The 19,342-nt window shown below is 44.9% G+C and overlaps 1 protein-coding gene across 4 annotated transcripts in view; it reads left to right on the forward strand.

Moving 5' to 3' along the window:
- The window catches only part of SLC24A3 (solute carrier family 24 member 3), a 488,971-nt gene that overhangs the window by 407,974 nt on the left and 61,655 nt on the right, over positions 1-19,342 (forward strand). For all 4 annotated transcript variants that reach the window (XM_034641621.1, XM_011225465.2, XM_034641622.1 and 1 more), the window contains exon 7: positions 11,063-11,137. In XM_034641621.1, coding sequence (XP_034497512.1) covers positions 11,063-11,137 — 75 coding nt within the window. The remainder of the gene's footprint in view (positions 1-11,062; positions 11,138-19,342) is intronic.

Below are 19,342 nucleotides of genomic sequence, written 5' to 3' on the forward strand. Positions count from 1 at the left end.
GTTCCATAGATGAGAGAAATCATATGATAATTGTCTTTCTCTGCTTGACTTATTTCACTTAGCATTATCTCCTCCAGTGCCGTCCATGTTGCAGCAAATGTTGAGAATTTGTTCCTTCTGATAGCTGAGTGATATTCCATTGTATATATGGACCACAACTTCTTAATCCAGTCATCTGTTGAAGGGCATCTTGGTTCCTTCCATGATTTAGCTATTGTGGACAATGCTGCTATGAACATTGGGGTGCATATGGCCCTTCTCTTGGGAAGAGGTTTTGGTTGGCCGGCTGGTGACTGCCCCCCTCCCCCGCCACTCCACTCCCTCAGCTCTCTGCTTTATTGCGTAACGCAGATGAAGCCAGGATGTGTTATTGATGTTACATGTTTTAATTCTCGGTTTCTTTAATGTGGGGAGAAAATATCTTCCAAGCACTCATTAAAGAAATGTTCTTGTGTTCAATTTGCCCTGGCTGCAGAATCGATTCATGAATGTCACCTGCTGTCCCTACCCTGAGTCACAGAAATTGCTTAAAATAGATTTCCTGACAGATCAGCTGGAGCTGGATGAGCCACACAGACCTGGCAACCAGTATTTTTTTAGTATGAAAATATCACCGCACTGCATCCACTCACAAGTAGGGGACAGGTGCTTCCCTTGCAACCTACAGCCCCCACGGGTGGTGGCCTCCCACATTTCCTCTGAACACATACTCCATTATAAGTCAGATTAACTCCAGATATTGCAGAAGTCCTATTCTTTGTCAAACAGTGGGGATAAATCTTAATTTTGAAAGTACATGATCCACGTTGCCTCTCCTCAATAACTTGATGAAGCCAGGGAAACATGGATCCTGCCAGGGATGAAAGGGACACTTCTAAATCCATACTCAAGTCTGTGGGCTGAAATAAGCTGGCTCTCCTGTTTTTCCGTCCTCTTTGTCTTGAGCATTTTAATGTTCAGAGACTAGAGGGAAATGGTGTGTCTGTCCCCCATGATTCCACTACCAGCATTCCGTCAGCAAGAGCAACACCAGCTTCTGCATGTGGCGATATTATAGACACCAAACACTTATGTAATAATGTGTGTGATTGTAGCCAGGGTCTTACTTCCAGAAGCCTAACTAAAATCTGTGGTCTTAGCTGTCTGATTTCTGAACTCACACGATATTTATTAATTTCCTTTCTCGCCATCACTTCAAATGCAGAGAAGCCCCACAGCATTTTGGGGGACCCTACTACCTATGATGAAGTGTCACAGATCAGGACACTGAGATGATCCCTCAAGCTTGAGATTGTCCTTCTAGGTTTCATAATTGATGAAATGAGAAAGTACTTGCCTCCTATGTATATTTGTCTACTACCCCCGAATGGTATAACTTTAAAAATAAATTCAGCACCACTCTGATTTGGATTCTTTCTACCGTCTTTTCAGCAGAGTAGGAGAGTGTACAAGGGAGCTAGAATATCCCCGCCATGGTTCTCCAAAAGGACTGGACGAGGGATGATCCCCCAGCATCTTCAGCAGGCTTGGTGCTAGAAATGGACAAAGTAGGAAACACCATATATAGAAACATTAGGGTGCTTCTAATTTTCAGCTTCAGCTCAAACACATCCAGTTGCTGTTTGGTGCAAAGATCCAGCCCTGTGTCCAGCCCCACTGCCCAGGGTGAAGGCCAAGAACTACCCCACCAGCCTCCTGCTCTTTACATTTCAGTTCCACAGGTGTGACCCGGACTCGGAAATTCTCTGTCCTCTGGGCCAGTACTTCTCACACTGTAACGTGCACATGGTCACCTGGGGCTCTTGTTAAGATGCAGAGTCTGATTCAGCTTATCTAGATTGGGGCCTGACAGTTGCATTTCTAACAAGCCGTCCCGGACCACACGTGGGGTAAATAGCAGGAGGCAGGCACCAGGCTGTGGCGAGAGCATCTCTTCAGCCAGGGGACTGACACCTATTCTGCATTTCCCGGGCTGAGGTAGGAGAATGAATGTTTCTGGGCCACTTCAGTTCTTCCTGGAAAACGATATAAATAGAGCCAAGTTTCTCTCCATGATAATGGATGAAGCAGAAAGCACACATAATTGAAATCGTCAGAGAGCCCCAAACGGTGCTTTTGCCATTAGTTTCAAGCCCCTCCATCCGAGTGCTTATCAGCAAACCCAGAAGGGACTGAGAGCCACCTCACCTCCCACCACCTTTCTGGCAGAGGGGCAATTAAGTAAATGATGAAAAGCCAGGAACCGAGAAAGAGTAGAGAACCTCAACACTTCCTTTTCCAAAAACTAGATTAGAGGAGTCTGTGAACTTGAGTGAGAAAAAAAAAATTACATCTTTATTTTTATTGACCACGTAGGTTTAACATTTCATTTCATTATTCATGAGGCACCAAACCAGCAGTAGCTACTCGTGACTTTGTCTCCAGCAGAAATACAAGAATTTTCATGCTACATTACAGCTATTGGAGATTACCTGGGACTGCTCTCCTTACTCATCACTACCTGAAATGACTAACTCTTCTTACAGTAAGGAAACTTCCTGGCTCTTGTTAATAAAGAAGCACATATACTACTAATGTCTCCATTTCTCCATGTTTTGATAACCAGATTTCAGTAAATCGGTTTCTTTGTCATTCTTTGTTATTTATTTTATATCTTTTACTACACAGTTCTGGACAAGAGTCCATTAAGTATGAAGGCGCGCATCGCATAAAATGTTTAAGACCGGGGCGCCTGGGTGGCACAGCGGTTAAGCGTCTGCCTTCGGCTCAGGGCGTGATCCTGGCGTTATGGGATCGAGCCCCACATCAGGCTTCTCCGCTATGAGCCTGCTTCTTCCTCTCCCACCCCCTGCTTGTGTTCCCTCTCTCGCTGGCTGTCTCTATCTCTGTCGAATAAATAAATAAAATCTTTTAAAAAAAATGTTTAAGACTTCCCTCCCCTAGCACAATGTTGGGCTGTGAAGAAATGGCAGCTGCTGCGTTCAGCATGGTCAGCACTAGATAAAATAATTCTTTTAGGTCAGGGATCACAAATACATATTCCTGCAGAGCCCAGGTATATAGGAAAATGTGTAAAGTGGTCCAGTCTAAGAAAAAAACAGCAGAGAGAAAGTTGTATATAGCATCCGACTCTTGCCTTTGGAGTTGAGGACAGTGGAGTCGAGGGGACTGTGGCAAGTGGAAGAATGTGTGTCCTGTCTACACAGGGCATCCCTGACAGCTCTACAGTGATGTGAGAACACCCCCGGTTGCCAGGTCTTCAGATTTTTCTAAGAGAAGCCAAAAGTCTTGGTGTTGTGGAAATCCTCCCCATCATACACAATGTTGTAATGTACATCTTGGCAATGACTGCAATTAACAAGAAATGGGGGTGGGGGGAAGAACAAAACAGCAATCAATATCCAGCATGAGCTAAATAGACAATACAGAAAAAATGCCTTAGAATATAGGGAAAGTTGTGTGCATATTTTTGTTTATAGTACATTGTACAGTGTAAAGAAGGTTGTAAACATTTTTACAGTGCGATCCTGTTTTTATTGAAAATACCTACAACGTTATCCACTGATGGACACTTTGTTTCCATATTGTGGCTATTGTAAATAATGCTGCAATAAATGTGGAAATGCAGATTAAAGAAAAAAGAACATTTCAAAATCACTAAACCTCCAGTTTTGTACATAAAGAAAGGCAAAAGAGTTGTCTTAACAACACCCAAAATTTCATAAGGAGGGTTATCAGATTTAGCAAATAAAAATAGAGGGCACCCAGTTAAATTTAAATTTCAGATAAGCAATAAATATATTTTAATATGTTTCCCAGGTGATATTTGAGATTATACTTATATATAATATATTATATTTTTTATTATAAATATATTATACTTATATTTTTAATAATTGCCTGTAATCCATATTTAACCAGGTATCCTGTATCTTATCTGGCAACTTCACTCATAAGCCAACTCCAAGTGTGATGGAGTAGTTACTACTAAAATTAATATGTAATTGACAACCAGCACTGCAATTGCGTTTTTCTTTTGTTTGGGTAGCATTTTTATTGGAGGACCACATGCATTCAGGAAAGTGCACATATCATCCGTACAGCTCAGTGACTTTTCACAACCAAGCACATCCAGTAACCAGTACCCTGGTCAAGAAAGAGAACAGTCCTGGCCTGCAGGAGCCCCTCGTGCCCTTTCAGACCTTATCCCTGGCCCAAGGGGAACACCATTCCAGACTGAAAATAGCATAAGTTCGGGGTGCCTGGTTGGCTCAGTCACGAGAACATGTGACTCTTGATCTCTAAGGTGATGAGTAAAAATTACTTAAAAATCAATAAATAAACTTTAAAAAAAACAGCATAAGTTAGTATGTTCTGCTTTCAAATCTTATGTAAATGGGATTGGGTTGTATTTTTAAGATTACAAAACTGTGTATGTGTGGGGCGCCTGGGTGGCTCAGTGGGTTGAGCGTCTGACTTCAGTTCATGTCATGATCTCAGGGTCCTGGGATTGGACCCTACGTTGGGCTCTGCCCTCAGCTGGGAATCTGCTTCTCCCTCTGCCTCTGCCCCTCCTCCCGCTAGTGTTCTCTCTCTCTCTCTCTGTCTCTCAAATAAGTAAGTAAAATATTTAAAAAAACAACAACTGTGTGTGTGTGCATGCGTGAGAGAGAATGCTTACTCTGACTATTGGATTATTGTGTATAAATCTACGTTTTGGCATACAGGAGACACTGCTGGTGCTCCACCCATGGACCCTTGCCCTTGCCTTTTCAGTTCCTGCTAGCCTGACTTCAAATACCAGTACCTACATTTCTCTTTCTGAAGGCTCTCCATGGTCACTGCCCCTGGGCAGGGAGTGCCAGGGATTAGCAGTCCTGGGTGCAGACCTCAACCAGTGACTGATGGGAGTAGGTGGATAAATACCCCAGCTCCCTCTCCCCTTGGGTGTGTTCTCCCTGGTCTCCCAGAACTCCCCACCAGAAATCAGGATTGTACCCCAGTTGCACCTGCTGTAACTTGCTTCTTGTCTTCCTTCCATCACCTGCCTCGCTTCCCCCAGACCCCAGCACTGTTTCCTAGAACCACCTCTCAAATAACCTTGGTGCACTGAGATCATTGCTGTGGACTCTATTTCTGGGTGGAGCCAAGCTCACACATCCAGTGATATGAAATTACCCTCAGTACCCTACCTTTATTCAACCAACTCGTCCCTGGGGCTGGTACCTAGTGCTGCCAGATGCAGTGTTGAATGCAAACGCTACACCTTGTCCTAGCATGGGCAGAGGGCTCCAGGAACACAGCAGGCCACAGTCCTCTGGCCGCAAGTCTGGGATTTCCTTCCCTAAGGCAGAGCTAGCTGACTCCTTGTGAATTCTGTGTGTGAGCACAGTCAGAGCCACCACATTTTGAAGACCTACCAGGCAATAACTTAGATTTAACATGAAAACGACTGCACGTAATGTTTTGGATGATTGAGAAGGCACTCCAGAGTCCTGGGCGCTCCGGGTCATGATGCACATCCATGGTTATTGTTCAGAACAATCAATGAAGAGGGAGTGTTTGAGAGATTACTGTGTGTCTGCACTGTCCTGGTGCGGCCTCATCTTTATTTAAATATATCTCCAATAGTGGCTTGTTTACTTGTCATTTGCTTTCCCCACATACATCTCGAAATGAGATTTCTTAGAAAAATTAAATTAAATTAAACAATAAATTTGCTTTTACATTTGCGAAGATTAATTAATAAGCAAAGATTCACTGTGTTTTGCAGAAGCATGGTCTTTTTACATGGCCTGATTGTTATGGTCCATTCCTGACAATAAACCAGAAAGCAGGAGCTTTTTATATATCGGGGGGGGTTTTCCCGGGATCGAAGGATTTAAAAAGTGTACTTGAATAATGCACAGAAAGCAGCACCAAGCCTTCCCTATGGGAGGAAGACCTGGGTCAGGCCCTCACCCACTCTCGGCACCACTGAGCGTGCTCAGACTGGGTGGGGAACGCCCCAGGGCCCCATCCTTGCTCCACATCGTGTGGCTGCCTTTCCTGAGATAAGAATTGGCTGTAGAAATGGTGTCAGCTCAAAAGCTTGGAACAAAACTCATGTTATGATTTTTCAAATCCCTTTTCCGTGAAATCTGTGTGAAATAACAGCATTTCTGAGATGTTAGTTGTATGTTTTTTGTCATGTAACTATTATACTGTTCAGACTGCTTCAACAGTTTTCCAAAAAGGCAAAGCGCTTACAAGTTGAGGGTATTTGTGCCTTTTAAAATGTGTCTGCAATGTCAAATTCTGCTGTTCATCGAGAAAAATCGTCATATGTACTACATTATATTGTATATATTTACACTATATATCTGCATGTATACTGTGTGTGTATATTATCATATATATAAATAGCTGTATATAGATTTGCAATATATAGCCAGAAATATACAGAAAACATACCATTTTATCATAAACAATTACTTTTAACCTCCTAGAACGAGCCAGAATTCCAGAAGATTATCAGTCAACATTTGAATAAAGGAGAATGTGTTTTCCTCTGTTTTAGAAGGGTGGTTTTTTTTGTTTTTTGTTTCTTCTTTTGGCATTATGCCACTCTGAAACTAAATGAAATCATAAAAAGGAAACTAAAGCTGCATATTCAATAGAAAAAGTGTGAAATGCACTCCAGAAATAGAAAAGATGATCAAGAAATATCAGGATGAAATTTCAGTTGGGAGGGATTCCTAGAGCTAGGCGGGAAATAGAGCGTCTGCCTTTAATTTATGGGGCAGTTTGCCAGCAATGGCCTTCTGTAATCTGCACCATCTGCATTATTGATTAATGAGGTCAAGGGCAGAATTACTCACTGTTGGTTTCCTCCCAGGAGCCCTGTTCTGGTCTCTTCGCCAGAGTGACTTCTTGGTCTTCCTTGCAGCCACTTTGCAAAGTGCTAAGGAGGCATTGTCCTCCTATAAGTTCCCCACCCCCCACCCCGGGCCGGGCCCCGAGTTGGGTGAACACCTGCCGATAGATGACAAAGAGTCTCCCATTTTGATGCAGAGGTGCTAATATGTCCCTCTTTGCCAATAAATGTGTTCGGGATCAGTCTGATGGTTGCTGGCCTCCATTTAGGGATAAAACACCCTTCACTGAGAAGCAAAGGGAACCACTTAGACTCCATGCACCCCATTTTGTGGAAAAGTGAAACATCCAATCACCAAACAATGATCTGTATTGGTGTGTGTTTGTTTGTTTTAACTAAACTAGCTAAACAGAGTAGTTTCCTATTTATTTCATGGACTCTCCCCCTCCTGTAATACGTCCATACCATATCCATATCTGTTGTGGTCCTTATGGTAACTCCTTTCTGCTTGGATTACTTGGCCTGAATCTCCATAAAGCAGCATATGCTTTAAATTGAGCTGTAGTTACTGCTTTTTTTGTCTCTCACCTTCAATTTTTCCCCCCTTTGGCTACCATCTCCAACACACCTGCTTAATGGCTTAGGGTCATAGAGAAAAAATGATCTCCATGGGAGGCAATCACAAATGGGTGTCTGCTTTTCATCTCTGCCTGCAGTGAGGCATTGTGCCATGGTGTGAGGGGACAGGGGCTTGAGATCCTAGCCCTTCCTGCCTGATTGCTGGCCAGCGAGGGTGGCAGTGCCCACCTTATTAGGTCACTATAGGATTGAATTAACCCTTTCAGATCCCTGGATTTGCAGAAGGTGTCAGGTAAATATTTACTGTTGTGATGAGTGGCAGTCACAGAAGTGTAAGGAAGAGGTAGATAGGAGGTCATGGTCACAGCTCTCGATAGAAACACTGCAGGCTCATCAATCGTGCTTTAATTCCCTCTAGAGTGTGGAAAGAAATTACTGTGGTTTGACTCTTTCTTACTTGTCTTCTGGTTCATTGCTTCTACAGAAAAAAATTGGTTTCGCTCAAGTGCGAGCTCTTAATCTGAAGCTAAATTTGATGATGGTCCAGCGGCTGAAAGCTATTCTGGAGGATAAAATAATCACTACTAGTCCAGAGTTGGCATGTAGGCTTAATGCAAGGTGTATTTCTGCAGCAGTAAATCTAAGTGGGTAATTTGTATTATACTTTCTTATTTTTTAATTTGTATTTAAGTTATATATGCACAGAACTTAAAGAGGCAACCAGTTCTAAAAAACTTATTATGAAAGAGAGCTCTCTTCTGGTCCACCAACACCTTTTCCGTCTCTTTTGATGCAACTGTGTTTTTTAAACAACATATAGTTGATGCACACTGTTAAGTTAGTTCCAGGTGTCCAGCATCGGGATCGTGGGACACATCCTCCAGTAGCTTTTTGAGAAAGGATACATAGGAAGTAAAGGTTTTGAGACAATTACACATTTATTTTTACTCTTCTCTCACTCTTAATGTGTAGTTTCGTTGGGCACAGAATTTCAGGCTGAAATAATTTTCCTCTCTAATTTTAAAGGCGTCACTCCATTGTCTTCTAGTCTCCAGTGCTTTTGTTGAGAAATAAAATGTCATTCTGGTTTTGATCCTTTGTATGTAATCCCGTTTCTCTCTTTCTGGTGGTTTCTAGACCTTTTTCTCTGTGCCAGTATTCTGAAAATTCCTAATGATATGCTTCGGTGTACATCTTTTTTTGGTCCATTGTGCTGAACGCTCAGGAGGCCGTTCTACTTAGAAAATGCACATCCTTAACTTCTGGGAATTTTTAAAAAATTATTTATTTGATTATTTTCTCTCTCCTGTTTTCTGGAACTTCTGTCTTCAAGTGCCAGGTTTCCTGTTTCTGTTAAGGTGAGGGAGGTACAGTCACTGGTCTCTTGAAGTGAGGGAGATAATTTGTGGATTAAATTTTCAAATACTCTTTCAGTTATCCTCTCTTCAGACCCTCTTTCACCCCCACTTCTAAAGCTTTGCCCACTGCCAGCTGAGTAGTCCATTGTTCTTTTGCTTTCCAGCATCTGAGACGCCTGGGTGGCACAGTTGGTTAGGGATCTGCCTTTGGCTCAGATCATGATCCTGGGATTGAGTCCTGCATTGGGCTCCTTCCTCAGCAGGGAGTCTGCTTCTCCCTCTGCCTTCCGCTCCCTCTGCTTGTGCTCTCTCTCTTTCTCTCCCCCTCTCTGACAAATAAATAAATAAATAAAATCTTTAGAAAATTTTTTTGTTGCTCTGATCAGCTCTTACATTCCATTTTCTTTGGGGGGGGGTTATGCCTTGTAAAAAAAAAATAATCCCTTTACTATTATCTTGTTCTGGTTAACAAGAAAGAGCAAAGGTCATGGTATGTATCCAGTCTGTTATCTTTAACTAAAAGCCCAAGTGATTTTTAAGGAAATTCAGAATTGATATTTGCCACATGTTTTAAGTCCATTTTTCTAATCATCAGACACTGAATAAATATTCACAACCTTTTACGACCTGCTGGAAAATGGACAGTCCAGTACAATGTAAGCTATTCCATAGATGACCTTGGATTCTAAGAGCACGTAGTACAAGGAGAAAGCATAAGAGGATAAAGAACACTTTACATTCGTTCTGAAGTGATTTCTGTGGCATGAACCCTCTTCTTCACAACCCCATCATCCGTAACTTAGATCTGCAAATACAAGACCTAATAAGGCAAAATCAGCAACAGAAAAATACCTTAAGTGTCCCTATAACAAGTAGAAGAATGTGTTCATGGAAGGAGACCTCATTATTCATTTATGGTTCTATTTAAGTCCTATCTTTCATGTTATTTGAATCCAGAAAGCCTTTTCTGGTTTGACTTTGCCTGATCTTTTCTTTATAGACTGACACAGTTGTCAGGGAGAGAAAAGACTCCAAATGTTGCTTGTCCCTGAATCTCTTTTTCCTATTGTCTTTGGTGCAGCATGTGGCTGTCATTGGCCCAGCCGACAGCTGACATTTGCTATGTCCTTCTTCACTTATGAGGCCAAGGGCAAAGGCAGCTAGACAGGTCCTGTGGCCAGGGGGGAGGTTGACACTTCTCCTGGGAGGTGGAAGGAAGTTGTGAGTGACAGCCAGGAAGCACTTCAAACACCACTCTGCCGACTCTCCACCCTTCTTGGTGAGACCCTGCCAAAATGGACCCACTCCACTAAGCAAAGAGAAAACAGCAGGTATCCCTCAAAAGGAGGTTTGGAAGGGCTTATCAAGGAGAAATGACTTTTCCTCCAGAACAGGGATCTTAACCTGGCGTCTGCAGCTCCCCTGTTCCTGGCAGCCTCTCCTCCCCGTGGCCCAGCCCAGCTCCATTGCCCTCCTTCGTCTCACCCAGGGGCCTCCTTCTCCTGCAGGAAGTCTGGACACAGCAGGCCAGGGCTGTTGTAGCCTCCAGCGGTGTGTCTCCTGGCCTCATCACAGCGGAGCCATCATATCCTTAAAGGGACATTGCCCAGCTGCTAAAAATAACATTTTTTTCCAGATAAATATGCAAATCAATGTTTTAAAAATTCTAATGAAATCAAGAGTCAGGTGCCCACAAGGACAGGCATGTAATAGAGGTGAGGGGAAGGGGGCTTCAGACTGGGCTTGCCCAGGCTGCAGCAAACATGACAGCCTTGACAAGGACACAGGATAGGTGCCTCCTCCATCCCCTTGGCGTGAGGAATGCTAAGGTTGGTGGGTTCCTGGGAGACACAGGTCTTTGATTCGGCTTTGCTGAAACTTCTTCGTGCTACCCAGCAGCTTGGGACACGTCCATCTGACCTTCCCTCCCTCCTTCACAGGGGTCAGACCCAAGACGTGGTTGGGTGGCACTCCTACCTTCCCCCTGGCTCCCTCCCTGTTTTCTCGCATGAGTGTCTTCCCCTCACAAAACTGTTGCAGGTTTAATCCCATCTTGGAGTCTGCCTTTCAGAAGATCCAAACTAATACACCCAAAGACCTTTAATAAATTCATATCGATGGGCAGACTGACTGGGACCAGCACAGGAGACAGACATACTAAGTTGTGTTCCTGGTTTATCACTGGCCAGAGCCACCAAGAGCCATGCTTTCACTCTCTGTGCACTGTCGAATATCCTGTTTCTTACTGTTTTCTGCCCTTTTCCTTCAGGTTGTGGCTCTTTCCTCCTGGTGCCTGCTGAGGGATTCGATTTACTACACACTGTCAGTGGTGGCGCTTATCGTGGTAAGTGTGTGATGCACCCCTCACCTGAGTCCCCTTGCCATTTGACTCTTAACTCATCCTTCTCACCACTCGGGATTATGTGTAGCCACTCTGCATGGAGCAAGTTCAAGGTCTCTGGTGACAAATGAACGAACAGATGTCTATGCATAGAGGTGGCTTCTCTTTCTTCCAGCTGCTTTGATGACCCAGAACCCCAGCATGACAGTTTGGTGCTCAGAACAGAAGTGTTGACTCTGGTTCCATGAGAGTCCTCTGCTGTTTTCCTGTGACCCCCTGACCATTCCCTCTCACTTTCTCATGGCTCCTCTGGAACTTCTTCAGAGTCAGTGACCCCGGGTTTGGGCCTTACTTCCCCCTCTCCATATGCTCTCCCAGGACAGCACCCATGGCCATTACCACCTTTGTGGTGGAAAACCTCCACACTGTATTCTCAGCAGTGGCACCTCCCTGAGGTCCAGTCACCAAGAAGCCCCTCTCTATTGGACATCTTCCTGTCCCAAATTCAATGTGTCTCTAAACTTACTGTGACTTCCCCAAGATTGGACTCTCATTCTGTATTTCAATCTTCATTTCTCTCCTAGCCATGAAACCTGTGGATGATATTAACTTGACCTTTCCCCCAATTCCACCATACCGATTTGGCTTCATTGTAGATTTTCATCTTGTAAAAATGTCCCCAGTGTGTCCCTTCATAGCCCATTTTAGTTGAGGCTTCTTATGTCTTTGGCCCAAACTGACAGCCTGTCGCGGGTCAGTATGACTATGAGAAGCATCGCTGCCACCCACCCTCCCCTCCGTCCCCAGTCAGTCCTTGGAGCTTCCAAGTGATAGCTCTGCAAAGAACACCCTTGTGGCTCCGTGTCAACTGTGGGGACACATCCAAACCCCACAGCTTGACAAGTCGAGTCAACCAGAAGAAGGGTGGTGAATCAGAAAGACACTGAAATGGGAGTTAGGACATCTGACTCCTAATCTTGGTTCCCTCCCTTCTGGCTAGTTCTAATGACCTCGGAAATATCAGTCTCTTCAAGTCATAGTTTTCGGACCTACAAAACAGAAATAGATCCACTGACGGGTTTACTCCCCTGTTTACAAAGTATTTACCTGTAGGTTATTTAATTGTCAATATCTGTACAAGTAAGTTGACAATGATGTTTAATACAAGACTTTCTACAAGGAACCAGTGGCTACTTCAGCCAACAGCAGTCCCTGACAGTGAAGATCTTGGGTTTACAACCACAGTCCCCTCGTTCCAGGGGCCACTGATAATTGGAAGGGTCAAGACCTGCCCAAGCAGTAGAACATTTGGACCCACCATGTTGGAACTGAAGACAGGCCCCCTCTATTGAACTTCTGGTTGGTAGACTTAAGGACATGCATGGATTCTATGTTCTCATTCTCAGTTACTACCTGTGGGAAAGGTATTATCATCCCCAAATCTAGAAGACTTTACTGTTCACACAGACTTCTCAAACACTTGTTGCAGCGAGCTTTGTCCTGAGACATGGAAACCCACGTTGATCACGTGCACCCTCTGCTCTCCTGCCTTTAGGGTAATTTAGGACGGCTTTGAAAGTTACTATTTCAAAAGGCATGGCTTGGGGATGGCATAAATACATGCAACTCTCTGTTTCACGAATTCCAGAAAGACATGACCATTCCCAGAAAGATGAAGTGATGAGGCGGAAGGCAAAGGCTGAGATCTCCCCAGAGCACAGACTCAGCATGTCCACTCCCAACAGTCAATTGCCCACACTGGCTTCTTCTCTGTTCTCAGCACAGATGCCTCCTGGACTCCATGTGAAATAACTTGTCTTCAGCTGGATTTATCTGACTATGCCCAGGATTTTTTTTTAATGTTATTGTTGCTAATGATGTGTGAGGAAGTAAAGAGTTTTGCTTCCTTGGGGTGCAAGTAATGCTCACCCAAGGGGGTCTTTGGGCAAAGCCATCCTCTGCATCACGTGTGGCCCATGAATCACAGAGCTGAGCCAGCTGGACACCCAGGCTGCCACAGCTCTGTATTTCTCTCAGATGGCAACAAGATGCAAAAGCAAGTGATTCTCTGCTGTTACCTGCAGATTTGGACTATGTATTTACAGCCCAGATGTCAAGGCTGGAGTTTTCCGATTTTCAGAAAAATCACACTTCTCCACTGTTAGGAAGAAATGGCAGAGATAAAGCTTGAGTCTTCAGGGTTTGGTCTTGGTTCTTCTTATTTTTACCTGTGTTCCGCCAACTTCTGTATGCCCTGGAAACACCCAGCGTGCTTATCTAGAAAGCACAACCCAGAGATCTTAATCCATTAAGTTCTGGAGCCCACAAAGTTCCACTCTAACCAGGATCTGCCCTGTCCCTCAGGGGATTCTGATGCATCACACTCACTTTGGGAAACTCAACTGCAAATACAGTTGGACACCATTTCCTTGGGATAGTCACCTGCCGCATGGCGATGATCGCTTCTGGAGGAAACGTTGAGATTCTCCAACACAAAGCATCATGGCAGCTTGTTTGTCTGGATTGTTGCCTGCTGTTTGTTCTCAGGGTCATTTTCACATGAGACGTGAAACCGGGGTGAGGAATAGAACAGTCTTCTATACAGAAGCACAGCATTTAGCAAAGTGCGTTTCTCAATGTCCCCAGATCTGTCCCATGGCCCAGCCCCACCCAGGCTGCTGCTCATAGCCGCTGTTCATTTTTGTCAGGGTTTTCTATTCTCCTCCTTCTGCATTTCCCCCAAATGTCATGGTAACAAAATCACTTTTCTTCTGGCCTTCTTTATAGAATATTAGGCTTCTCTATAGGACTCTGCAGTAGGCACTTAAAATTCCTGTATTGAAAAGCCTTCCTCTTATCCACAAATAATTACCAACCATCCGTACAATTTATTTTAACTATTAGGGTTTTTTTNGCATTTCCCCCAAATGTCATGGTAACAAAATCACTTTTCTTCTGGCCTTCTTTATAGAATATTAAGCTTCTCTATAGGACCCTGCAGTAGGCACTTAAAATTCCTGTATTTAAAAGCCTTCCTCTTATCCACAAATAATTACCAACCATCCGTACAATTTATTTTAACTATTAGGGTTTTTTTTTCACCGTCTCCCCCTTTTTATGGTTCTGAAATGTTCAGAAGACAGAACAACTGCCAGTCTCCGGAGGTGATGCAGTAAAGAGCTCGTTCACCCAGAGGGCAAGTCTGGACTAAGTGAGTGCATGAGAATCACCTAAGTGGGACCAGATGTTGCGTCTTTGTACATCCCTGTGAGAGGCCCTACAGCCCCTAGAGCCCCATGCAGAGGGGCACGGGGACCCAGAGAACAGGGGAGAAAGCTATGGGAGGGATGCTTTTGCTGCTGGGCCAGGAGAGCATGGACAGTCATGATTACCTGGGTCTGAAACAGGTTTGAGCTGGAGAAGACCAGATGGCAAACACACACCCTGAAACCAACAGAGCTTAAGACTGTTAACTTAGAGACAAGGGACTTGTTCCCTTGGGCATTTCGGTTTTACCTACCTTGTCTTTGTACTATTTTCTGGTGGGTTTGCTGTTGTCTTTCAGGGAAAAAAAAGAAGAAATTAGGAACGTGTTACTGTCGAAAGCAGTTATGATATCAAAAACATGCAGTGTGTGTCTCTCTGCCCTTCCTGTCCCATCAGGTGTCCCCCCTTTAGCCCTGGCAACATTCCTGTACAGCGAACCCCCAGGCTCTGGAGAAGCTGGACATGGCCCAGCAGGCTCACCCTATGACTTGAGTCTCTCTCTGTAAGACGAGTGTCACCTTTTAGGTCCTGAAAGCATCCTGGCTTCTTTGGAGCATGTCCTTGCATGCATCTACCCAGCAGATAGTCTGCACATCCTTACAGACCCTCTTGCTGCTTCTCTCCCATTTGAGTGACCCATGTCTGACCCATGTCCACCACCACCGGAAGCTCTGCCTAGCCCTACCCTTTCTCCAAATTCCAGCAGGCCCCACAGCCTCTTTCATTGAAANTCTGCCTAGCCCTACCTTTCTCCAAATTCCAGCAGGCCCCACAGCCTCTTTCATTGAAATGTTACTATAATTTACATAATCATGTANCACCGGAAGCTCTGCCTAGCCCTACCCTTTCTCCAAATTCCAGCAGGCCCCACAGCCTCTTTCATTGAAATGTTACTATAATTTACATAATCATGTAATTTACATAAATGCAAATGATTCATTACATCCTCGGTCTAACAGCTGCCCTAAAAAGGAATACTTTATTTTTACTCTTCATCTCTGCTTTGAGATCCGGGATTGTGAGCAGTAAGAGAAGGGAAACCTCCTGGGGGAGTGGATAGGCCTGGGAGACAGGTTCGGATCGCTGAACTGGCTCACAGATCCAAAGTCAGGAGTGCTGCCTACCCAGAGGGGGGCCAGTTGGAGGCCCTTAGGGCCACCTGAGCACAAGCACAGAGCAAAGCCCCTCCAAGGTAATGCTTCCCTCTCTTCCACTCAGCTGGCCTGGCCACCAGAGGTGGCCTGGGTGGCACTGTCCAGTGGTATAGCCACTGAACACATGTGGCTATTGAGCTCTTGAAATGCAGGGACTGAAACTAAGGAACTGAATTTTAATTTAATTAATTGAAATTTATGTAGCCACATGTGGCTTGTGCATATCATACCAGATAGCACAGTTGTAGAGAGCAGATCCATCTGGAGAAAATATATGCACATTCTCACAAGCATCCCTCAGTTTTAACCAGCATCAGCTCGATACTTACTACAGGACTGGGTACTGTGCTGGGTCTGTCCATGAAGAATTTCCAGTTCAATACTCATGACTCTGCAAGCTAGCTAATTACATGAGTCCCATTTTATAGATGGCAAAACTGAGGCCCCAGAAATTCAGGGATTTGCCCAGGGTCAGGGAACTGCAGTACCCCAGGTTTGCCAGAGCAAGTGTCTAAGATGGTACATCTCCACCCTCCCCACCTTCCTTCCAGGAAGTGAGCCTCTTCTCTCTGATTCAGAAACATTGAGGCTCTTACAGTCATGGTACCCCTGTTACATCTCAGCTCTCCTTCTGGGAAAGCGAGAACTAACCACGGTAGCTAGATTCTCTGAGGGAATGAATGTGAGAATTTTTTAAGTTCCTCAAACAAATCAGCTATGATCATACAAAGGGTGGTGTCCTTATCACTGCCACTGAGAGGAAGAAGGGCATGCTCTGCAGGCTGCTTGGGGTATACCAGGAAGCTGGGTCTTCCTTGCATTTGCTCCTAGAGCAGGGAGGTGGGTCAGCCAGACTCTGGGATGCACAGAGGACCCTCTTCTCTTTCGCGAGGAGAACAACTTGGAAGTTTCAGTTACGTGCCTGTGTTTGATTTTGCACTGCTCAGCAAATACAGCCCTTTCGGTTTGGCAACAATCCTCCCCTATATCCTAAATCCATGCCCTTATCCACTTTCTTTCATCCCATAGCCTGCCTCTTCATATTTATGTGAGATGTCCAGCTCTGCTCAAGCCCTGCCTTGAGGTCATCTTTATCTCCTACCCTCCTGCAGCCCCCACCACTGTTGTGGGCCTGCTAGAGATCCTGAGGTTGAAATTCCCGTTTAACTTTCAAGTGTAAACCATAATGGTGCTTAACAGCAGCTTTCCAGTGCATTTCATTGGATTCCTCTCCTCAGAAGGAACGCCATCTGCACCCCCAGTCCCCAGAGCTGAGGAAGTCAGAACTCCCATTTGGGCACATCTCCCGAGGGAGCCTCCGTGCTGTTGAGTGAGAAGTCGGGGGGTAGAGGGGGAGTGCAGTTTCCATTTCCAGCTAGGGAGGGAAGATTTTTCAGGATTTTAGTTTCTTGAAAGAGAATGGGGGTGTTGATTTCCTATTCCTTTTGCTGCTTGAAATTCTAATGGTGCCGGTGAATATAGCATAAGCCGTGGAAATCATAAGTTCTTCAGTGTAGCTGCTTCTGCTCTGTGGTAACCTGGCTTACAGTGGCCACTCCGTGGACTGACATGCAATGTGAGGACAGCCACCTGCCTCCCTGCTCAGAAGCCAGCCCAGCTGTCTGCTGCCCATACATCTGGGCGATTCCTGGCCCGTGTTCTCCCTGCTTTTCTGTCTTGAGCGTGCCACTTCCTTAGCAGTTCCCTAGGAAGTTCTGTCATCCAGGGATTCACCTGCCTGATGTAAGCCTGTCTCTCTTAGAAGAATTCTAGAGCAGACACCAGGGCTGAAAGCTGGTTTCCATGGTACCCAACTGTTTCTCTGAGGCCTGAAGAAAAAGAGTGTTTTGTGTGTGTATGTGTGTGTGTGTGTGTGTGTGTGTGTGTGTGTGTTTTCAAATTCGCTCCTGTATGTTCACATTTAGCTCGTCTGTGGAACACGTGGAAAGCATACGGGCGAAGCCAAAGGTAGCTTTGGATGAACCACACTGGGTTCAGAGAGCAGGTTCCCTGACCAGCTGTATGCAGCAAATCTGGGGCCCAGATACCAGTTAGTACCACCCACATGTGGTCATGGGGGGCGGCACCAAACACAACAAGCAAAGCACAAAGAGCTGCTTTCCCAAGCAAGACTTGCTTTCAGAAACCCAACTGGGATGAGGGAGAGTCAGTTCCGAAGGCCACACAGCATGTCCCTCAACTGCAGCATGTCCTGGAGTTTGTGTGGTAGCATGAGTTGAGGGACCTGCCTGTCCCCAACTCAGAGTGCGTCCTGGCTCCAGAACGTTGGCTGAAGACTTTGTTAGGAAGCCGTCTGTCTTGAGGTGTTTACCTTCTTCCCAGGAGGTTTAATGGAGCCTTGAAATGGACTTGATCGACTTCCTTCCAATCCCTCTCACTGCCTTGGCAGAGTGGACAGGCGGAGGGTAGGACGTGAGCACCACCTAGTGGTAACCGGCTGGAAGTGGGGGCGCGATTTCTTGTTTCCGATAAGTACCTGTATAAATGATTTCAGGGGTTTTTCTACCCTGGTAACACCGGTAGGACAGTTTTGTCTTCTTTTACCCACAGATAGAGCATGAAATACAGAGGGATATGCAACATTTGTCTTAAGTATATAAAATAAAATAATAGAATAAAATAGAAAAAAATAAGGTAAAGTAAAATAAGATAAGATGAGATACCTGTTGGCAAAGTAACGGATCCATTCTCTGAAACCATCAGCTACATCAAGTGAGAAACTTGCCTGTCCTTGTCATTTCAGGACTTTTCAGACCCAGTGATTTCAGCACTCTGTCAGGGTGGTCCAGGAACTAGAAGGAACATTCTGTGAGCAGTATCAGTTTCCTCATTTTCAGTCTTCTGAGTGGGGGATGGTCAGTGGGAAGTTCAGCCTCATCCAGGTGCTGCCAACAAGACCCAGAGGCATTCATAACTCACCATCTGCCTCCTTTCCCACCACCAAGAAGCCTGTTTCCACGTAGATTTTCTTAAAAGCCTGACTTCTAGTTCCTTTTCTCTATTTTACTGTTCTTTTTTTTGAGTCCTCTCATTTTTCTGCCCAATCCTCTACAGGAAGTCAGATAAATCCCAGGCGGTGCTTCTCATAGGCAGCTGAGAGCTCCTGGCTCTGAGTGGTCAGTGAGGGGGCACCACTGCGTCAGTTTTCTGGAGGCTTCCAGATCACCTCCGTTTGTTAGGACTTGTAGCGAGAGCAGGGCCTTTCTCCTTGTGTGCTTCCCTCAACCCCATTCCCACCCCCGACTTCCCTGGCCATGGCCTCTACCTAAACGTCAGACTCATGTGGCTTTTCATTGTGTATCTAATCCAGACCCCACTATTCCCTGATTTATTGTGTCCTCTGTAAATTCCATTCTCATCTGGGGATCCTTTGCACAATTCAGCCTATGCTGATTTTTTCCCCGTTGATATGATCACTGAAATAATCGCTAAAGAACTATTGATCTGTGCCCCCACTGGTCACTCAGATGGTGTAAAATAAGGGCTTCCCGAAAGCTGCTTTTATATTGTACATTATCACCTGCCTTCCCTGATAGATGAAAATTAAATTGGCGCTTTAATAAACTCTTTACCAGTATCTCGGGCTCTCTTAAGTAGCGATGAATTGATTGCTCCAGCACTCTGCTCAAGACTGATACTAAATTAACTTCAATTAATAGAAACATTTTCCAACTTAAATCATTTGTTCTGTTCCCTGATTTCTTGACAATGACTTTTTTTTAAAAGCTGGTGATGGTACAGAAGGATCCGTGAGTGCCTTCCAGGG

This window comes from Ailuropoda melanoleuca, chromosome 13 (genome assembly GCF_002007445.2).
Source record: "Ailuropoda melanoleuca isolate Jingjing chromosome 13, ASM200744v2, whole genome shotgun sequence".
Lineage (NCBI taxonomy): Eukaryota > Metazoa > Chordata > Mammalia > Carnivora > Ursidae > Ailuropoda > Ailuropoda melanoleuca.